This window comes from Takifugu rubripes, unplaced genomic scaffold (genome assembly GCF_901000725.2).
Source record: "Takifugu rubripes unplaced genomic scaffold, fTakRub1.2, whole genome shotgun sequence".
Classification (NCBI taxonomy): domain Eukaryota; kingdom Metazoa; phylum Chordata; class Actinopteri; order Tetraodontiformes; family Tetraodontidae; genus Takifugu; species Takifugu rubripes.
In genome coordinates, this window is record NW_021821626.1 from 1 (window position 1) to 19553 (window position 19553).

General features: G+C 50.9%; 2 protein-coding genes and 1 long non-coding RNA gene across 3 annotated transcripts; 2 read left to right on the top strand and 1 right to left on the bottom strand.

The window, feature by feature from the left end:
* Positions 1 to 166: 166 nt before the first annotated feature.
* LOC115248252 (sodium channel protein type 4 subunit alpha B-like) lies at positions 167 to 4599 on the top strand (the record flags this gene model as incomplete). Its single annotated transcript, XM_029831848.1, has 9 exons — positions 167 to 457; positions 688 to 741; positions 917 to 1042; positions 1171 to 1275; positions 1360 to 1630; positions 1934 to 2546; positions 3396 to 3540; positions 3632 to 3700; positions 3830 to 4599. Coding segments are annotated over 9 exons (1809 nt in total), but the record flags the coding sequence as incomplete, so codon positions are not given.
* Positions 4600 to 4699: 100 nt separating this feature from the next.
* Positions 4700 to 18806, bottom strand: lamb1a (laminin, beta 1a). Its single transcript, XM_003967773.3, has 33 exons — positions 18560 to 18806; positions 17798 to 17997; positions 16663 to 16798; positions 15719 to 15792; positions 15389 to 15577; positions 15253 to 15316; positions 14984 to 15186; positions 14771 to 14891; positions 14494 to 14682; positions 14179 to 14355; positions 13986 to 14098; positions 13606 to 13685; positions 13311 to 13446; positions 12981 to 13139; positions 12780 to 12907; positions 12590 to 12710; positions 12222 to 12417; positions 10901 to 11044; positions 10581 to 10812; positions 10348 to 10511; positions 9459 to 9683; positions 9108 to 9325; positions 8797 to 8893; positions 7685 to 8054; positions 7403 to 7587; positions 7077 to 7318; positions 6673 to 6882; positions 6447 to 6591; positions 6140 to 6347; positions 5906 to 6047; positions 5650 to 5826; positions 5415 to 5574; positions 4700 to 5350 (listed from the first exon to the last, which is right to left on the bottom strand). The coding sequence occupies exons 1-33, from the start codon at positions 18651 to 18653 to the stop codon at positions 5211 to 5213; spliced, it is 5439 nt and encodes a 1812-aa protein (XP_003967822.2). The 5' UTR covers positions 18654 to 18806; the 3' UTR covers positions 4700 to 5210.
* On the top strand, positions 18316 to 18684 carry LOC115248251 (uncharacterized). The gene is made up of 2 exons (XR_003887188.1): positions 18316 to 18427; positions 18539 to 18684. It is a non-coding gene; the product is annotated as an uncharacterized lncRNA (long non-coding RNA).
* Positions 18807 to 19553: the final 747 nt, after the last annotated feature.

Below are 19553 nucleotides of genomic sequence, written 5' to 3' on the forward strand. Positions count from 1 at the left end.
TCGCCTCTCCCCCCCCCCCCACCTCCCTCCCTCTCTCTCCCTCCCTCCCCCTCTCTCCCTCCCTCTCCCCCCACCTCCCTCCCTCTCTCTCCCTCCCTCCCCCTCTCTCCTTCCCTCTCCCCCACCTCCCTCTCTCTCCCCCCACCTCCCTCTCTCTCCCCCCCCCCCACAGCTGGTGCTGGGAACTCTGTTCCAGCTCATCCCAGCCATGTTTGGGGGGCTCCTGGTCATCCTGCTGGTGTGGTTGGTCTTCAGCGTTGTGGGGGTCAATATGTTTGCAGGGAAGTTTTACTACTGCCTCAACGAGACTTCGCAGGAGATGTTTTTATCTGAGGAGGTTCAGACCAAGTCAGAGTGTTACGCTCTGATTTTCAGCAACTACACTGAGGTCACCTGGAAGAACTCGCCCTTCACCTTCGACAGCGTGCTGATGGGTTACCTGTCCCTGTTCGTCATGGTCAGTGTTATTTAGCGCATGTGTTAGCAGGTCTGGGACGATTCTGACTGTTTCACCGCTTTAATTACTAACGAGATTTTAGATCACATTTAACCAGCAGCGTATTTTATTTAACTTGATCTGGAAGGACAGCGCCCCCTGCAGGCCTGGTGCTCTTCCACCGCTCGTCTGGAGTCTAGAAGTCGCCTCCACCGTTACTGACGAAAACATTCCCTCTGTGTCTCTGTTAGGGCTTTTCAAAAAGCTGGCTTGACATCATGTATGCAGCTGTGGACTCCAGATTCGTGAGTAAACTGGAGTCCAGCAACCATTACTGGGAGCACTGGACTGGTTATAACTGCTGTTATAATGAGGATATTCAAGCTAACAAGAGTAGTGAAGAATAGTAAACACTAGGATTACAGTGTCCCACTGTGTGTGTGTGTGTGTGTGTGTGTGTGTGTGTGTGTGTGTGTGTAGGTGGAGTCCCAGCCAGTCTATGAATATGATCCATACAAATGGCTATACTTTGTCTTCTTCATAATCAATGTCTTCTTCACCCTAAACTTCTTCATCAAAGTCATCCTCAGTGCCCTTCAGAGAAAGATGAGTTTCTTTTCCTCTTGGCTTCCACATTAATTTGCTTTGATCTCATTTACCCTCTCCTGTTTTGATCTTTTGCCGTCCCCATACTTCCTGTCCTGGTATTCACATTTCTTCCTTTGTGCTTTTACCCTGGAGATGAACATATTTTCATGACAAAGCATCAGCAGACATATTCAAAGACCTGGATGAAACTGTTCCCCAAGAGTCCTCAGAGAGCTGTGCCTCGACCCCAGGTGGGTCCAGAGCAAGTCACCCAGGTTCAGAATAAGTCGGGTTGGGGTTAGCGTTCATCCCTGCTGCCCTCCCTGTGTCCCCAGAACAAGTGCCAGGCCTGTGTCTTTGACCTGGTGAACAGTCCCATCTATGAAGTCGTAATGGTGGCTCTGATCTGCCTGAGCGTTGTTCTTCTGATGGTGGAATCGATGGATCTGACATTGGGGCTGGAGATAGTCCTCCACTGGCTTCACTTCATCTACGTCCTCATCTTCCTGATAGAGTGCATCTTGAAGATCGTTGCACTCAGGCAGCACTACTTCAAGGACGGCTGGAACATCATCGACTTTATCGTCCTCCTCGTCCAAATCATTGGCAAGTTTTTCATGTCGGGGTCTCGGCTGATGTTTCGCGATTGTTTCAGGCACATTTTAGTGGCTTGGCCAGAATTTTAAAATCCTCCAAAAATACAGGACTTTTGGAATATGAGCTTATGCAGATAGTGGAGAAATAATCTGTAATAATATTCAGTGTCAAGTGTGTGTTTACCTGGTTACCAAAGATGAGAAAGGGGGCGGAGCCAGTCAGACACAGGTAGCAGCCATTGGGGTAATTAGGACAGACGGAAGGGCCAACAACACGATTTTACTCTAAACTTGTCCTTTCTTTCCCTTTCAGCAATTTTCATGTTTGATTTCTTCTACGCTTACTTTATTTCACCAACTATATTCCTGCTTCTGCGCTTGTTTCGGATCACTCGTGTCCTCCACTTCATCCCCTGGACCAGGAGAATCCGAAAGCTGCTGTTGGCCTTCGGGAAGTCCCTTCCGGCCCTTTTCAACATCGCTTTCGTTCTCTTCGTCACTATGGTCGTCTACTCGTTGATTGGCATGTTCAACTTCGCCTACGTGAAGGAGGAATTTACGATCGATGACTTTTTCAACTTCGAGACGTTCTGCAGCAGCTTCATCTGCATGTTCATGAGCAGCACCACAACGGCGTGGGACGGCCTGCTGCTCCCAATCATGAGCGGACCGCCATCCTGCGACCCCTTTGCAGAGCACCCAGGAAGTGACGTCATTGGAGACTGCAGTAGCCCGACACTGGGTATCGCATTCTTTAGCACTTACCTCCTCCTGACCTTCCTGCTCCTCATCCAACTGTACATCGCTGTTGCCTTGGAGATCATAAACTCCGAGGATACCGAGGGCCTGTCTGACATCGACCTACAGAGGTTTTGCAACACCTGGAAGCGGTTTGACCCTGATGGCACAGATCTTATCCCTTACAGGTGAGTTAATGTTTGGAGGATGAGGGCATGAAATCTCCAAGTGAAGTGTTTATTTACAGTATTTACAAAGTGAGTGAGACCCAAAAACGTGCAATGGTGAATCGTGAAACCCAAAAGGAAACGGTGCTCTTCACTGGAGGGAACGTGGAGACCGCAGAAGAAGAAAAGACGCAAGCGTGACCCAATGGGAAGAGCACTAAAGTCTGGGGCCGCTCAGTTACCGGCGGCGTGCTCTGATCGGCTGGTGCCAGCTGCTAAAAAAGACTCCCAATCAAACTGATCAGCTGCAGCTGATGCAGCAGCCAGTGCATGCTGGGAAAACAGGTCAATCACCCCCTTGTGGAAACAAATGGCAACAACAAAACAGGCAGAAAACACAGGATTGTGACATTTTAGCTGTAGTTGGAATCAGAATCAGAAGACCATTCAGACAGCAGCAGGCTGCAACAGTAACGGGCTGACAGCGCGGTTCTGAACGTATGGACTCTTTATCAGGCCTCTGATGATAAATCATCTGGAGGCTGACCTGGTTGAAGTTAGCTGGACCAGGTCCAGTCTGGTCCTTATGGTACTGGCTGAAGGGGATGAGACAGCAGAGTTCAGAGGTCCAACTGGAAGTCCGACAATGTGTGAGAACACCAGAAAAAGAGAGAAAAAAGAGTAGAGAGAAGATAAGAAGACACAAAGAAGACGGTGGACTTCAGTGTGACCCTTCCTAAAGCTCTGGGACATGAATACAGGAAACGAGCCAGTGATGCTGAGTGTGTGAACGTGTGACGTCAGCTTCTTCTGTGGTATTCAGAGACATCGAAGGTGACTGACGTTCCTTTTGTGTGTTTTGTGTGTCAGCAAACTGTGCGACTTCAGCGACAGCCTGCAGGATCCTCTGGGGATTCCCCACCCAAACACCAGCAGACTGGCTCACATGGATCTGCCTCTGTATCCCGGAGACAAAGTTCACTGCACGGACGTCCTGCTGTCACTCGCCAAACAGGCAACGCCACCGCCCGGTCTCACGCTGTCAGTCCTGCAGCCACCGCTAACGCTAACGCTGTGTGTGTGTGTGTGTGTGTGTGTGTGTCCAGGTCCTGGATGATCCAGAGGAGGTTGAATCCCTTAAAACAAGAATGCAGAAGCAGCTCAAGGCCAAAGAGGTTCTTTGTTTTATGAATTTTGATTTTGAATGATAGTTTAGTTACGATGCTGTGCTGTGATTGATGCTGTCAGAATGGAGGAGGATCTTCTCAGATGATGTATTTAGCCTATGCTCGTGACCCTTCCAGGTGCTGGGGGAGCCCATCAGCAGCACTCTGAGGAGGAGACGGGAGGAGAGGGCAGCAAAGGTGATACAGAGAGCGTTCCGAAAAGGTCGCGACACTCCGGACGAGGAGAAACCTGCAGCTGAGGCTTCACAGTGAACAGCTAGAATGAGGGTCCATTATTGTTCTTCTGCCCGTCCACTCACCTCTGGTGACCTTCAGCAGAACTTTAACCACCCGATGATCTGCTGAAACTGACCCTTCGTTTACCCTAGCTTTGACTAATTAACCCTTAAACAGTTAATACGACAATCATGTTACTCATGTTATTGGAATTTACATTTACCCACAAGTAATCAGCCTTTAGACGTATTTTATTCTCAGTTCATTTCTGAAAAGTTAAAGGTAACAAAACAATATCTACGAGATAACAGTGAAATGTCACGTGACCTTTGAGTAAACACCTTAACAAGCAGCTTGTGAGGAGCTTTGCTGACCCAACTCGTCCAGGTAGTCGTCCTCCTGCACAAAGCTTCGCTTTATTTCAGATGCTCTCATTTCCAACGATTTGATTGTTGAATTTCCCTTTTCTGATGAAGATGATGCTGCTAACAGGTTAGCATCTCTGATCACTGTTTACTTGTGTAGATTTCTCATTTCAGCAGCAGGTCTCATTTCGACGCTGATGGGAAAAAGATTTCACATGCTGATTAAAAATGTGACTTTTTAAAATATCTTTTTTATATCAGTACAAATAACACAACTAACAAAATAATAAACTTGTATACACTATGCATGTGTGTGATAGTGTGTGTTATGATTCTTTGCATCACAAATACAAGCGGGAAGTTGAGTTCAAGCGAAAGTTCTGAATTAGAGACTCGACCACTGTGGTTTTGATTGGAGAATTTTATTAAAAATAATTTGGTGTTAAGTTTGTAGAAATAAAAAAATGCAGTCATGTGGTTTAAACATTCATTTTATACCGACAAACGTGGTGTCGCGTGAGTCAGTTGTGTTCAATCTGTTACATTCACACATTCGATTGATCCTAAACTCAAATTTAAACTTTTGAAGCTGCTGAATTTGGTTTATAAAAGGTTTCCTGAATAAAATCTAAAAGCTTTTCATATTTTTGCTACGACTCCAGCCCCTCGTTGGATCCGTGTCTGTAAATGCAGCAGAGCCATTAAAGCTGGTGATGCGTTCAGGGGGAATCAGTCGTCCCTGTGCTCATTTAGAAGGAACAGAAGCCTCTAAGTGGCTTAAATAAAACTCAACCTTTGTTTTTATTTTTGAGGACTCGATCTTGAAATCCAAACACTGACGCTCATTTTGTGAAAGTTCTGGTCTTTGGGAGGCGGTCCAGGACCCGACCCAGAGCGGGGGGTGCAGGTTGTGGACTCTAGAACACACAGGTGCTGTAGACGGTGACTTTCTGGCTGATCTCTGTCAGCAGCCCTCTCACTGCAGCCTCCAGCTCCACCAGCTGCTCCGCCTTCATCTCCAGGGTCCTCTGATTGTCTTCGTAAGACTTTTCTAAATCTGAAAAACAGAAATTTAATTTAGTCTGATGCGGAGCTGCGATCAGCCGTTTCGTCTTCGTCACCTTTTAGCCGCTGAAGTTTCTCGCTGGCCTTCAGCAGCAGGTCTTTAGCTTCCTGTTGCAGCAGCTGTGCCCGTTGCTTGGCCTCGGCCACGCCCACCGCCTTGGTACCAATCAGCTGCTCCACGGTGGCGTATTTATCCCTTATTTCAGCGTCCAGCTCCTAAAGACACACAAGTCGTCTCGATTCACAACGCTTTGGAGCGCACCTACTGACGTCCTCCACGCGTGGACTGACCTTCTTGACCTCCTCGGCGACCTTTCTGATGCTGGCGGCGTCCCGGCCGGTCTGCTCGGTGCTCTGCGAGACGTTCTGAGCTTTGTCCTTCAGCTGCATCACATCCTGCTCCAGCTGCTGCAGCCGCTGCGTCGCGTTGTTCAGCTGCAGCTCCGCGTCTGCCGTCTCCGACTCCACCTGAACGCGACACAGGCGAGAAGATGAACCCAGGTTCCGACCACTGTTTGGAACGTTTGGACCGCCTGCCGGTACTGACGGAGGACAGCAGGTTGTTGGTGCTCTGGATGTCCGCAGAAGCCTGCTGGATGGCGCTGCTGGCCGCCGTCTGAGCCTTTCGAGCTTCCTGGAGCGCCTCCTTCACTTTCTCCGCTGAGTCTTTCACACTTGCTGCCTCCTCACTGGTGATCACAGAAGTCATGTAAACTTCCTGGTACCGTATTCATTTGGGTCATAAGGAAATGCTCTGGTTTGGACCAGCGGAAGCCCCCACCTGGCTCGTCGTGCATGGTCCAGCAGGGTCTCTGCCCTCTGGATGTCATCGGCGCTCTGCTGTAAAATGGCCTCCACTCCTCCCAGTTCTCCCACCTTCTGTCGGATCTCATTGGTCAGATTCTGCAGCTGAGCAGGAGTTGTCGGCATCTGCATGGCCAGAACCTCGTTAGCCACCAACTCGACACTCTCCAGGTCCGCTGCATCCTCTGAAAGAAGCAAACGGGAACGTTTCTGGGCTGACCCTAGTTTTGGACTCATCATAAACAGCTGAGGCTCCTAAGGTCCCCGGGACAAAGAGGACCCACGTGTGAGGAAGTCTCTGATCTGCCTGATGAGTGTTCTCAGCTCCTCGTTGCTTTGATCGACTCTCTGTTTGGTTCTGTTGGTCTTCATCAGGACGTCCTGAGCACTCTGCCTTGCCTCATCTGCTTTCACTTTGGCCTCTGACACCTGGAGACACAGGTGAAAACATCTAATCAGGAGAACCAGAGCCAGGAGAAGCCAGAACCAGCTCAGACCTTTGAGACTCACCATCTTGGAGAGTTTCTCCACTTCATCCATAGCATTGAGTATCTCCTGTTCCGCGTCCTGAGCCTTCCTCAAGCTGCTGCTGGATTTTGTCACCACACCATCGCATCCTTCACCTCCACACTTGGGCCGACCTTCAGAGTCCACGCAGCCCAGACCTCCACAGGGAGAGGACGAGCAAGAGTCCTGGCCCGAGGATGGACTGCCACAGACCTGTAGGAGCCAGACCCAAAGTGATGCTTTAAAGGCTGTTCAGAAACGATTAACGGTCATAACGAGGCCATCAACATTAACGGTCATAACGAGGCCATCAACATTAACGGTCATAACGAGGCCGTAAACATTAACGGTCATAACGAGGCCATAAACATTAACGGTTGTGTGCGTGAACATCTGGGGCCTCCAACCTTGTGACTGGTCTCTGACAGGTCCAGCGTCTGCAGCTCTCCGGCCAGGTCGTCCAGCCTCTGAGCGTGCTCGGCGTGTTTCCTCAGGAATTCCTCTCCAGTCTGGTTCATTCTGTCCTCTGTGAGTTGCCGAAGGTCGCTGGAGGTTTCTACGGGGCTGCCGGGGTCGACAGTGGAGGCGTTGGCACGAGCGTCAGCGGCCTGGGACTGCAGGAAGTACTTTGTGATGCTGTCCGCCGCCCCTGGAAACAGAGAGAAGCTGTAGCTGCTCGGTACAGGGACAGATATGGATCCAGCCCACAGGGGGCAGCGGATGTGATTCTCACCTCTGATGTCAGAGTTCTTCATGAACTCCACCTGATCCAGCAGCTCCTGGACGGTCCCTTCCAGCTTCCGAGTGTCCGAAATGACAGAGTCCAGTTTAGTTCGTGCTGTTGAGTCCAGTTCCTCCACCTGAAGCACGGTCTGTTCGGTCTGGTTTAACATCTGGCTCAGGGCTCCCATCAGGTCACTGAACAACAAACCAGTTAAGCCCAGCGAGTTACCACAGTTTTTCCATCACAGACGTGCTACAGCGAGATGATGTCGACAGACCCGGTTGAACTTACGTGGCCTGTTGCAGCAGCTCCTGGATCTCTGTCAGGGGTTGTGAGGCAGGGTTCTGGTCCAGAATGCCCCTGATGTCAGCAACGCTCTTCTCCATGCTCTCAATGGTCTTCTTGTACGGTCCACTGACCCCGCTGACTTTCAGGGAGTTGACCTTGTTGACGAGGCGGTGCGTCTGGTTTGTCAGCTGACCAATGATGTTGTCCCACTCGGCGAAGCACTGGTGGCAGCGGCGGCAGTCGGGGAAGGTTCCAGAGTATCCACGAGCACAGACGTCACAGCGTGGCCCGGAAACACCTTCCACACAGACGCACTGACCGCTGCCTTTGTTGCATTGGGGCTCGGCGGTCCCCTGGGGGTCGCAGTCACACGCTGAGACAGAAACAGGCTCAAAATCAGATGTGTAACCATGACAACTGATGGGAAGGCGTGATGATTCCATGTGGTGATTATAAGACAGACGTTAACCTATCATCTAAACTGGGTTAGTCAACCTCGATAAAAGGGCAAATACTGCCACCCAGTGGACGGCAGGAGTACTACCGGCGACCTCGCACTGTTTGGACGACAATGTTTAAACTTCCATTTACTGTGAAAACATTTTGCAGGAAGAGTCCGAGACAAACTGTCTGACTCAATGTAAAATATGTGTGTGGGTGGGGGGTTTACATCTGGTTTGGATTTAAAGTTCTCAACCCGCAGAAGAGTCGACCAGACAGAAGGGTTCATGCTCTTCCTCTCTTTTCTTCAGTTTTCTCTCTCTCGCTCGCTCTGTCGTCTCTCAGCAGGTCTATTCTCTGACCTTTAACACTAACAAAGCCTCTTTGTGGATGGTTAGAAGTTCAGATGGATATCTGCTCCAGCTCTCAACCCCACAGAACATCTGGACCCAATATCAGTTTCAGTATTTTGCAGCGAGGAATGTTCCCACGACGCAACAGCTGAGCCACATCAGGGTGTTTTTGCATCATGAGACCCGAACTAAGAAAATATATGTTTGGTTTCCATTCTTCTTCCAAATAAGAGCAAAGCTCCACCGTCGGTTGTGCACACGCCTGATAACACGGAGTTTTTGTCGTGCTGCAGGTACGTGGTTCCAGTGTTGGGAACTTACCGTGACACTCAACCTCAGGGCTCCCCCAGAACAATTCTCTACACTCGCTGCACGTCCTGCCCCCAAAGCCGGGTCGACAAGAACACTGACCGCTGATCTGTAGATGACAATTGTACGCGTTTCAAACACAAATAATGATGAATAATTCAGCCTTAAAACTGTTCAAACCCTGATTGACATGCGTCTTGTACGGAGAAAAAGGTTTAAAACCAGGCCACCGCCACCTGGTGGTCAGGTAGAGACCTGGCCACCAGGTGGAAGCACCGAAGGTGAGGTCAGGTGTGCTGAATATTCAGAAGTGTTGAACTCGCCTCGTTGCAGGACGGCCCATACGAATGATCGGGGTGGCAGCTGCACGGCTCGCAGCCGCCACCGCTCGCCATGTTCCAGGTGTTGGCTGTGCACTGGCTGCAGTGCTGACCGGTCACATTGGGCAGGCAGTGGCACTGACCGCTGCTGCGCTCACACTGACAGTCGTCGGGTGACGGACAGGTGGAAGGCTCACTGCCCAGGTGGTTGCAAACACACTCTGTGAACAAAACCCACACATTTACCCAAAATGACCAGAGTTTAGCCTCAATTACACTTAAAAATCTGGTCTGTCATCCAACGTTTTAGTCTTCTGGACCAGTCCTTTTAATCTGATCACCAGGTCTTCTTACTTCTACAGTCCTGCAGGGAGGCGTTGCCATAGTAACCCAGCATGCAGCTCTGGCAGGCCGGGCCTTCGCTGTGGTGCTGGCAGAGCAAACACTCGCCGGTCCGGGAGTCACATGAGTCTGGGTCCAACATGTCGATGTTGTTGTTGCACTGACAGGGCTGACACTGCCCACCTGCTGCTCCAGGGTTTCCATAGTAACCAGGTGAGCACTCGTCACAGCGAGCACCTGTGAATGTGGGAAAAGCCTGTGAATGATCGGCAACGATGTTCTCCGATGATCAAAACAGTCATCAGCAAATAGATTAATCAAAAAAAATCACAGAAAAAACTGTTTCACTCACTGACAAACAAAATCCACCCACATCCTTAAATGTAGTTTTTGTCTTTTAAGTAATAAGAAGCCACCTTTTGTAGGACCTCCTCTAAAACGAAGGCTGTAATAAGCTGCTCACTTTTGTCAAGAGAATAATTCCCAGCCGGAGCTGGAGGATGGAACCAGAGGAGAAAGTTTGTGATCCGTGTCGGCAGCTGGAAAACACCTTATTTCCTGCTCTAATAACAGAGTGGCATCACATTCCTGTTGCTGTTCACATCACTCTAATCACAGAGCTGATTCTCCTCGCATGAAACGCCCGCTGGCGTCCGCGGGGCCGCGTCAGCGGGGCCGTGGACGCCAGCGGGGCGACAAACACTGAAACGCAGGATTTGTTCGGAGAACCAAGACCTGAGGCTGGATTCAGCTTCCATCTGTAATTATCTCCTCTTTTTCCACTGCTTTTATTGCTCTTTTTATCCCCTTTTAAAAGCAAACTGCTGCTTCAGTGAATAAAACGAGCGCTACGCCATGATGCAGGTTTTTAATGTTCCTTCTAAATATGACAAACCTTCACCTTTATATCCTGTGTTGCAGACGCAGGTAGCATGCTGAGAATGATCGCCGCGGTAACAACTTCCGGCAAACTGCCGCGTGCTCCCGGGGCCATCGGGGCACATGCAGGGGCGGCAGTAGTCACCTGACCCTAGGACTGGGTCGCCATAGTAACCCTCCAGGCACCTGCACAGATACGGGGAGAGGTTTGCGTCCCACTCAGAGGTTCGACCGGCAGCTGCAGCCACGCCTCACCTGTCGCAGGTGTGTCCAGTGCTGTGGTCCCTGCAGTGGAGGCAGCGGCCGGTGGCGGCCTCACACTCGTCCGTGTGGCCGTTGCAGAAGCAGCGCCGGCAGGCGGGGAAGCCCCAGTGGCCCGGCAGGCAGCGCTCACACTGCCGCCCGGACGCCCCGGACACACAGGCGCACTGACCCGCCAGCGGGTCGCAGAACGAATCCCGCGAGCCCTGAGGGTCGCAGTCACATGCTGCAGATGAGACCAAGGCACATGACGTCAGACCTCTGAGGACCCCCCCCCCCCCAGGTGGTACAAGCGGATCAGCCCAGGTTCTGACCTCTGCAGCCGTTGGGTCCGAACTGGAACGTGGACGGAGCACAACTGTCGCAGTTCCTTCCCACCACGTTGGGACGACACTGGCACTGCCCCCCACTGGGCTCACACACGGTGCTCAGCGAGCCCTGCGGGTCACACTGGCATTCTGGGAAATGGAGTCCGACAGAGGAGACCGGTTAGAACAGCCAACATGCTCCGACAGATCCCGAGGGAGGGAGTGACGAGACCAGATTTAAGAGTCTGGAGGGAATGTGAGGAGCAGGAGACCAGTCGAGTCTTGTTCAGGAGGTCGAGGATCAGAGGGAGACCACTGTCATCACTCCAAGATTAACAATAGCTGAAAGAAGGATGGCGGGGGCAAGGCTGGGCGCCTGTTTAAACACAGAAGCTGTGGATCTCATATTAGGAAATTATTTCTCAACATCCTGTTACTATTTCTCTATCTCTGCAGGCGCAACACGCGGATCATGTCCTGCTCATCTTGTGTGGGAATAATGAGCCCAGATTATTCCTGTTCCCACTGTACCGGAAGAGAGGAAGAGAGTCAGGCTGTTTATTTTAACCACGATGAGGTGACGAGAGAACACGACGTCCGTTCTTCTCAAAACAGAAATCTGGGATGTAAAACAAATTCATCCTTGAAATGGAGTCAAAAGTTAGTTGAAATAGTGCAGCTGAGCTTAAATTGCTACAGTACAAACTAGAATTTCTATTTTCTCCAGTGAGTAAATGTTAGTGTTGATATTCATTTACTGTTTTTCCAAAGGAAATATAATTATCCACATGGTGCTGAATGGATAAAAGGGTAGTGAGAAAGTACTGGGAGAGCTTCTAAAGGCACATTTATGGAACTCTTTAAAGCCAAGCAGCCTTTTCTGAAGACAAAATAAGGAAACTATTGCCACAGAAAGCATAGAGATCCATCAAAGCTGAGATCTGCCCCCCCCAGGAGCCTCTTCTACCGTCCTCCTCACGTCTCGATGTTTCACATAAAATAAATCCATGTTTTGCAATCATTTATGTCTTTATATCATATAATCTATATGTGTACGAGCGACTTTTCCAGGGGATTTATCTATTTTTACTCTCTTATCAGTCCTGAGATTAAAAGACTCTTTTATCTGCGTGCATGAATCCGGTGCCATGAGGGAAGAGGAGGCCAGGACGATTTGACCCTCAGGGGAATTCCTCCTCTGCGCTCTTCCTCAAAGGTCAAGGGTCAGGAATTAAACAGCTGCCACTCGAGAGCTCACAGAGTAAAGTAAGTGTTCATTGTGCTAATTAGGCTCAGTAATTATTCACTAGCATTCCCTCGGCTGTACCTTTGGCCCCCTGATGCAACATGGCGGAGATGCTGAAGATGTAGTTCCTGCAGACGTCTGCCACCGGCGCCTTGACGACGCTCTGACTGTTCTCCAGGCAGCGATAGCGCTGGAAGGTTTCCCAGGCGCTGTTCCCGTCTCCTCCCTCGGAGCTGCTGAAAATCTCCAGATTCTTACAGTGAGGCATCAGCACAATCTGTGGATCGGAGGTCACATGACTCGTTATCGCCGCACCCCCACCAGGACACGTTATTTTGGTCACTCCTCCGTAACAGTACCCTTTTAGAGGTTAATGAGGTCAGAGGTCAGAGGGCAACTTGAACACTGTGTTTCTGAGCTGGCTATCAGGCCCCAGCCACTTTTCTTACCGAGTCGATGAGTGTGTACGGGGACTGGACGTCGCTGAGGGCGGAGTACAGCGGCAGGCTGAGGCGGACGGTGTAGTTCAGACCAGACTCAAAGCAAACGGGTCTGGGAAGAACCACGTACCTGACGGGACAAACAACGTAACAAACGTGCAGAAACACACGGCCGCACATCGTGGTTGGCGAGCGCTACCTTGAGCCGGGGTGAAGCGAGATCATCTGGTTGTCGTCATCGGGCACCGTGTTTATGCAGCGGCTGTCTGCTCTGATCGGTCCAGGTCTCATCAGCGTCATCAGAACCTCCTCCCACTGGTCGGGAAGCTGCCAGAACAACATCATTTGGTTCTGCTGATGTATTGATGGGTGGGGCCACACGCTGCTTTGGGCGCCATACCTGGGGTTCGTAGCGGATCAGGATGTCGTACTCCATGGAAAAGGGAATGTTGTCCACAGAGAACTCCAGGAAGGCGCCCTCTGGGACATTGACCAGACCGACACCTGTCCAGGTGGGAGCGCGGTCGTGTGGGTGGGGCCTTGGGACGACAGTCACTCCCTACAGGGATGGAATGAAAACAAGAGCGCCGCCATCAGGTGACGCATGGAAAAGGTTTGATTCACTGGTGTTAGGGTTCGAGGACTGTGTTCACATCTGTTTGGCTCAAAGCTTCCTCAGAGATCCTCAGTTATCAAAAGGTCAGAGGTCACAGGTTGAAAGGTGACTTACAGGTCCAAACTTGGCATCCTCGGCCTCGTAGGTGTAGTGATCCAGACCGATGAAGTAAAATCCAGACTCCACCTGATCGCAGCGCCGACCGAACATGTGATCTCTGCAGACGCACTGACCGCTCACCTGATCACACCTGTGGGAAGACAGGAAGTGGAAGAACAACATGCTGGTTAGGGAACAAGCAGAAGGAAACCAGCTTGGGACACATAGGAAACATAATCACCAGGTAATCAGCCGGGCGTCTTTACCAACCTGGTTAATTACAGACAACACTGACTGAACCAAAACTCACTGGTTGTTGATGGCGCCTCCCAGATCGCAGTCACATGGTCGGCAGCCATTCAGGTCGTTACTCAGACCCCAGTGCTCATCCTGAAAGCCAGAGATCAGGGGTTAGACATGTGTCATCAAGTCCTTCTCTGTTCGTAAAGAAGCTATTAAAGTCGTAACAGGAAGTCGTTTAGACTTTCATGTTCCCTTTAAAGGTAATAAACCAACACACATGTTTGGACTTGCATCTTTGTGGGGACTTTCGTTGACATATGCTTTCCGCAGCGCCTCGCTCTGCCCTCAGCGTCACACCTTAATACCATGTTTATGTTTCGGTTTGCTCCTCTGCTCAGACAGTAAAGCTAGCCCACGTCCGCCTCCTTGTATTGTACATTTTCTTACCACACACTGGTCACAGTTTCGTCCAGTCACCAAACGTTTACAGAAGCAGCTTCCTGTCTCCTTGTCACAGGGATTTCCTCCAGGAAGTGTCCCCAGAGGGCTGCAGGTACACGCTGGACAACAGTCACAACAGAAATGCTTAGTGACGTGATGACGCTCGTTGTGTGGCTCCTCGCTGCCTATTGTTTCCCACCTTTGCAGCCTTCTGGATCATCACCGAGCCCGTAATGAGCGTCTCTGCAGCGGTCACAGCGCTCTCCCTCCACGTTCCCTTTGCAGCGGCACTGACCAGCAATGAGACCGGCCCACACGTCGGTCATTCTGTCACAGATGCCCCCGTACAGAGAGCCCACTGGGTCACAGTCACAGGCTGCAGAGGTAAGATTAGCAGGGTTAGGGTTAGCTATCCAAGCTATAGCTTCTTTCATGGTTCCTCGTTACCAAGACTCTTTGGGTCGTCCCACATTGTCTCTTCCCACAGGCTCAACTGGCCGTGGTCCCGACTCACCCTCGCAGATGTTGGGGTCTCTGATGTCCCTCTCTGGATGTTGGTAGTAAAATGGTTGGCACTGTTCACAGTTGCTCCCGGCCGTGTTATGAAGACAGTTGTCACAAACCCCTCCGCTCACGTTTGCCGAGGCCACAAACGCAGCCATATCGAAGTGGCACCGGTCCGAGTGCTGGTTGCAGTTACACTCTGCACACAAACACGAGGTCAACGCGGAGCAGAGGCTGAGGTCATCGGGTGGTGGCAGGACCACCACCAGAAAGCAGAACGGACTCACTCTTGCAGGCGTTGGTGTTGCGTCCCTCAGCTGGTCTCCAGGGAAGATCGTGGTAGAAGTCCTCGCACAGCTCACAGTTCAGACCTTTAGTGTTGTGGTTACACATGCAGTGACCATGGACCTGCAGACACCAAGAGCGCCACCCAATGATTACTGCCGATGCCTCTGGCCACTCCGACCGACGCACCTTCGGGCTGAACAGGACGGACTCACCATGCCCTCCCTGGCCTGCCCCACTCCCTCGATGGGGGCACACTCGGAGGCGTGTCCGTAGCAGAAGCAGTTGCCCCGGACCACCATGTCGTAGATGGAGTAATAATATTTCTCCTTAATCTCTATGCGAGGGTCCAGGAGGTTGTCGCCCAGCGTGTGCAGCTTGGTGAACTTGACCCGCAGGTTGGTGATCTTCAACATGTCTGAACAAAGACAGGCAGTAAGGGGCGATCAGGCGAGCAGCGGAAGACGACTAAAAGATCTCCTACTCTGAATCCTGGGGCTGTAGGGGTCATCGATGTGGAAGGCTGGGTCCAGAACTCTGAAGATCACCTAAAAGACATTTTTGGTTAACGTTTCCCTCGTCTGTGCTGTGACATCATTTCCTCTTTCCTCCGTCGCTACCTCTCCTTCGGTGGACGGCTCGATGTCCGAGTAGCGGGAGTCGCAGATGACGTCGTCGACCTTCTTCATCGGACCCCGAGTAACATGCGGGAAGGATGTCTCACAGTCGTAGGCAAAGTAGCGGTAGGTCTGCCACGTTTTCCCGAAATCAGATGAGCGCTCGATCACCATGGCAGCGGGTCGAAATGTCTGAGGAAAGAGAAGAACCAGGGTCAGGAGATGTGGCCCTTACTTCAAAATATACACATGAACTCTCCACGGAGCAGCTCGCTTGGGTTCAGAAATGGACCCAGTTTGATCCTGGTCTGGATCCTGGGGTCGTGCGCTCACCTTGAAGGTCATGATCAGATGCGTAAAGTGAAACTCGGCCTCCAGGTTCAGCTGGACGGTAACGTTCTCCATGCCTGCAAGCAGCAGAACATCAGATAAAACAGACCATAGAATGCAGTTGCCCCCCCCCCTATAAAAGCACAAAGACGCGTCCTTGTTGCCATGAAGATACTGTTGTCTTTGCTGTCCATGTCCCAGACGTGGAGATAAATTCTGGAACTTCTTATACAGAAAGGAGGTAAAAACCACAAAGGGACCTGTTCTCCAGCCATTTAGGAGAAAGTGGCTTTAACGACGAGTCGTTACCATGGTAACCGAGTCTACAAACACACTTTGGCTTTGCTGACTTCAAAAATGAAAAACCCAGTCCAACCGACCCCAATTTGGGCATTTTTGGCTGCATAGATGGCAAAAATGCTCCAATGTCTCAGAGGTGCCTTTGATCAGACGTCCTTCTTTAATTAAATTAAGGTCATCTGACGAGTTAATTAATCCCACACAGCGCTCCCAGGACAAGGACGCAGTTGTTTAAAGGGGCAGGACAGATGGATTAAAAGAGGCCTTCAGCTTCCCAGGAAAGTCCAGGAGAACTACTCATTCTGCTCCCACCCTGACCTGGACCTGGACCCCTCAGGGGTTCAACACCCAGGACGTCCGTGACCTGGACCTGGACCCCTCAGGGGTTCAACACCCAGGACGTCCGTGACCTGGACCTGGACCCCTCAGGGGTTCAACACCCAGGACGTCCGTGACCTGGACCTGGACCTCTCAGGGGTTCAACACCCAGGACGTCCGTGACCTGGACCTGGACCCCTCAGGGGTTCAACACCCAGGACGTCCGTGACCTGGACCTGGACCTCTCAGGGGTTCAACACCCAGGACGTCCGTGACCTGGACCTGGACCCCTCAGGGGTTCAACACCCAGGACGTCCGTTGGGCCTCACCGTTCTCCGACTGCCACCAGGTCTTCAGCCTGTTGGCGAAGGTGGTGACGACGTTCTCGATGCGATGGTTGCCCACCTGCTCCGTGTGTTCCTCGTAGGGCTCCATGGAATCGCACACAAAGCACTTTTTCTCCTCCTGGTTAATGACACAAAAGGGAAGTCAAGGGTTAAAGCCGAGGTGAATTCCTCACATTCCTCTCTGCTCACCCTCAGCGTGCACGGAGAACATTTTCGGACCAAAAAGGTTCACTTCAGTAAATCTGCCTCCTTCTCTTCCAATGTCAAACAGAAAGCTGTGGTTTTCCAACCCAGCTGGGGCCAGAACAGCGGGCGGAGCGGGAAACCCCCTCTCCTCAGAAATAAAGGGACATTTCACCTGATTAGGAAAACGCTCCCCGCTGAGAGAAACATTCCTGAACACACCAGGTAACTAGATAAGATTGACTACTGATGCTACAAATGTGGCGCTTGAAAGGTAACACGGCATCGCTGGATTTCAGGGTTTCGTTTTTTCCCATTTTCTTCCATTTTACACGGATGTTTTGACCTCTCAAGGTCGTCTGTCGAGGCAGGAACTTGACTCCGTCCTCAGACTGGAGATAACAGTTGAATTTAGGTGAATGGTTCCTTTAATCCTTTCAGGTTAAACATTTTTCTCCTGGTTGTGACCTGACTGAGACCCGGAGAGTCAACAAAGGGCTGATTTTCCATGTTTGCGTTGGAGAACCGGAAGTCTCTGTCAAATATTTACAGAAAGGGTTTCACACTGAAGGGGACAAAAACATCTGGACAAACATCTTCCTTCTGTCAGAGCTCCATGTGTCCTTTTAGGGAGGTGATTTATGCAGGAAACGTTGCAGACTAACACACACACTCCTAACAAAGGAGAACCTGGAAGACATTTAAAGCAGCTCCGCCTGAACGCCACTGGGAAAAGAGCCTGAAAAGAATCATTTTCACTCTGATTTGAGGACAAAACCAGACAAAACCAGGAAAAAGTCTGTTCAATGTTTTCATCTGGGCTTTTTAACTGACACCATCTGGAGGAAGCGAGGTGGAAACAGGGCGAAGAACATGGATCAGGTCTGCGTCAACTCCGCGGTTTCCCGGTGGTTCTAACCAGGCGTCCGTTTACCTGCAGATGGCTGACGATGCAGAACGGTTCGGGTCGGTTCAGTCCACAGGTGGAGCTCGATGAGAGTTGGTGCGCTCGGCCAATCAGAAGGTCTCCTGTTGCCGGGTAACAGCTACCCTCCGTGCACAAATCGTTGAACTCCGGCAGACCGACCTGACTCTGCGCCCCGAACTCCTGGGCACAGGTGAGCGCCTGTAGAGCTGAGAGCAGAGGCTTTTATTGTGAAAGGGTCAGAAAGATCCCACACAGATGGTAAAACTCCTTTTATACGCAGCTTTAACCACAGCAGCAAACACCTGGACCCACACCAAGATCAGCCGTGGAACATAGTGAAGTTCCTGCTGACCCAGATCTGACCACAACTGGTGATCAGAGCCTGAGGCTGTCTGATAACGAGTCTAATCAAGAGAGCAGAAGCAGCTGGTTGATGTGAGCAGAAGAGCCTGAGGACCTTCGGAGATCTCATCCAACCCCCCTCGGATCAGCTGAAGCTCTGATCAATGAAGAGAACTTTCTAGAAGCAGCTTTTCCTCAACTGATTTATGCTGATAATGTCTGAAATGCTCCACAAAAGCCTTTTTCTCTTGAGGTGTTTGTTCATCACCTCAGACGGTTCAGAGGAAGCTGAAGGTCTGAACACTGATCCGATTGTCATTAAAGGCTGTAATTGGATCAAACGGTGCTCTTAAAGAAGGAAAAAGAAGCCAACACTATTGTCATTATTGTCTTGTTGTGTTGAAGAGAAAGAGGAGAAAAACTCACCGAGCAGCACAGTCAGCTGGAGCTGCAACATGCTGCAGACTGAAAGAGGAAACAGCACCAGAAGATCCAAAAACCTCCTCTGAGCTCCAGACATTCCTCAGCTACCTCCGGTCAGACTGTGAGAACCTCCTGCAGAGCCTCCCAGACCCCTGAATCAGCCAGGAAGACCACCGCAGAACTCCCCAGACTGTGTCGAACCCGCCTCCTCCTCAGTGCACCCACCTCGGGATCACACATCCGGCTTGACCTTCAAAATAAGAGTCAAGGAAAACTCATCTAGAGCTTAATCGCCTAAAACAACGTGGGGGAGAACATTTCAATAAATACAAGCTACGATATAAAGAACCACTTACAGCAGGACATTAAAAAAGAATAACTTATGCTGGGATGTACAAGCAAAATACCCAATCCTTAAAAAAATGTGGCGATCACTAAAAGACAAACTATCCTGAATCAGGAAACCAAAGAAACATGAACACAGGAAAAGTTTCCTCACTGCTTTTATTCTGAAATCCAGCTTGACCCCCCCCCCCCCCCCCATCTGGACAGGAGGATGTGGACAAATTCATTCATTCATGTCCCTGCTGATGAAGGAGTGAATAGGCGTCCTCTGCTAAGCTGGGAGCCACAGTCTCGCTGGAGGTCGGGACCATCAAACCCGCTCCTTTCTTTCCTGTTTCCTTCTGAAAGTTCCCGTTTTAACGGCGTCTGTGACCCAACAAGTGATCTATTGATCAGAGGCTGATTAGCAACTGATGGGTTGTTCTTTGTGTCCTGAAGAATGTCCCCCCTCCCCTGCTTCCACACAAACAAAGGACATTCCTGACCCCCTCCTACGCCCCCCCCCCACACACACACACAGGTTCCCACCCCCACAGTTAAACCTCACCTGCAACAACAAAAGAGGTGTGTGGTGTGTGTGAGCGCACAAGTGTGTGTGTGTGTGTGTGTGGGGGGGGGGGGGGGGGTAAAGCCGACCCCCACCTGAAGATCT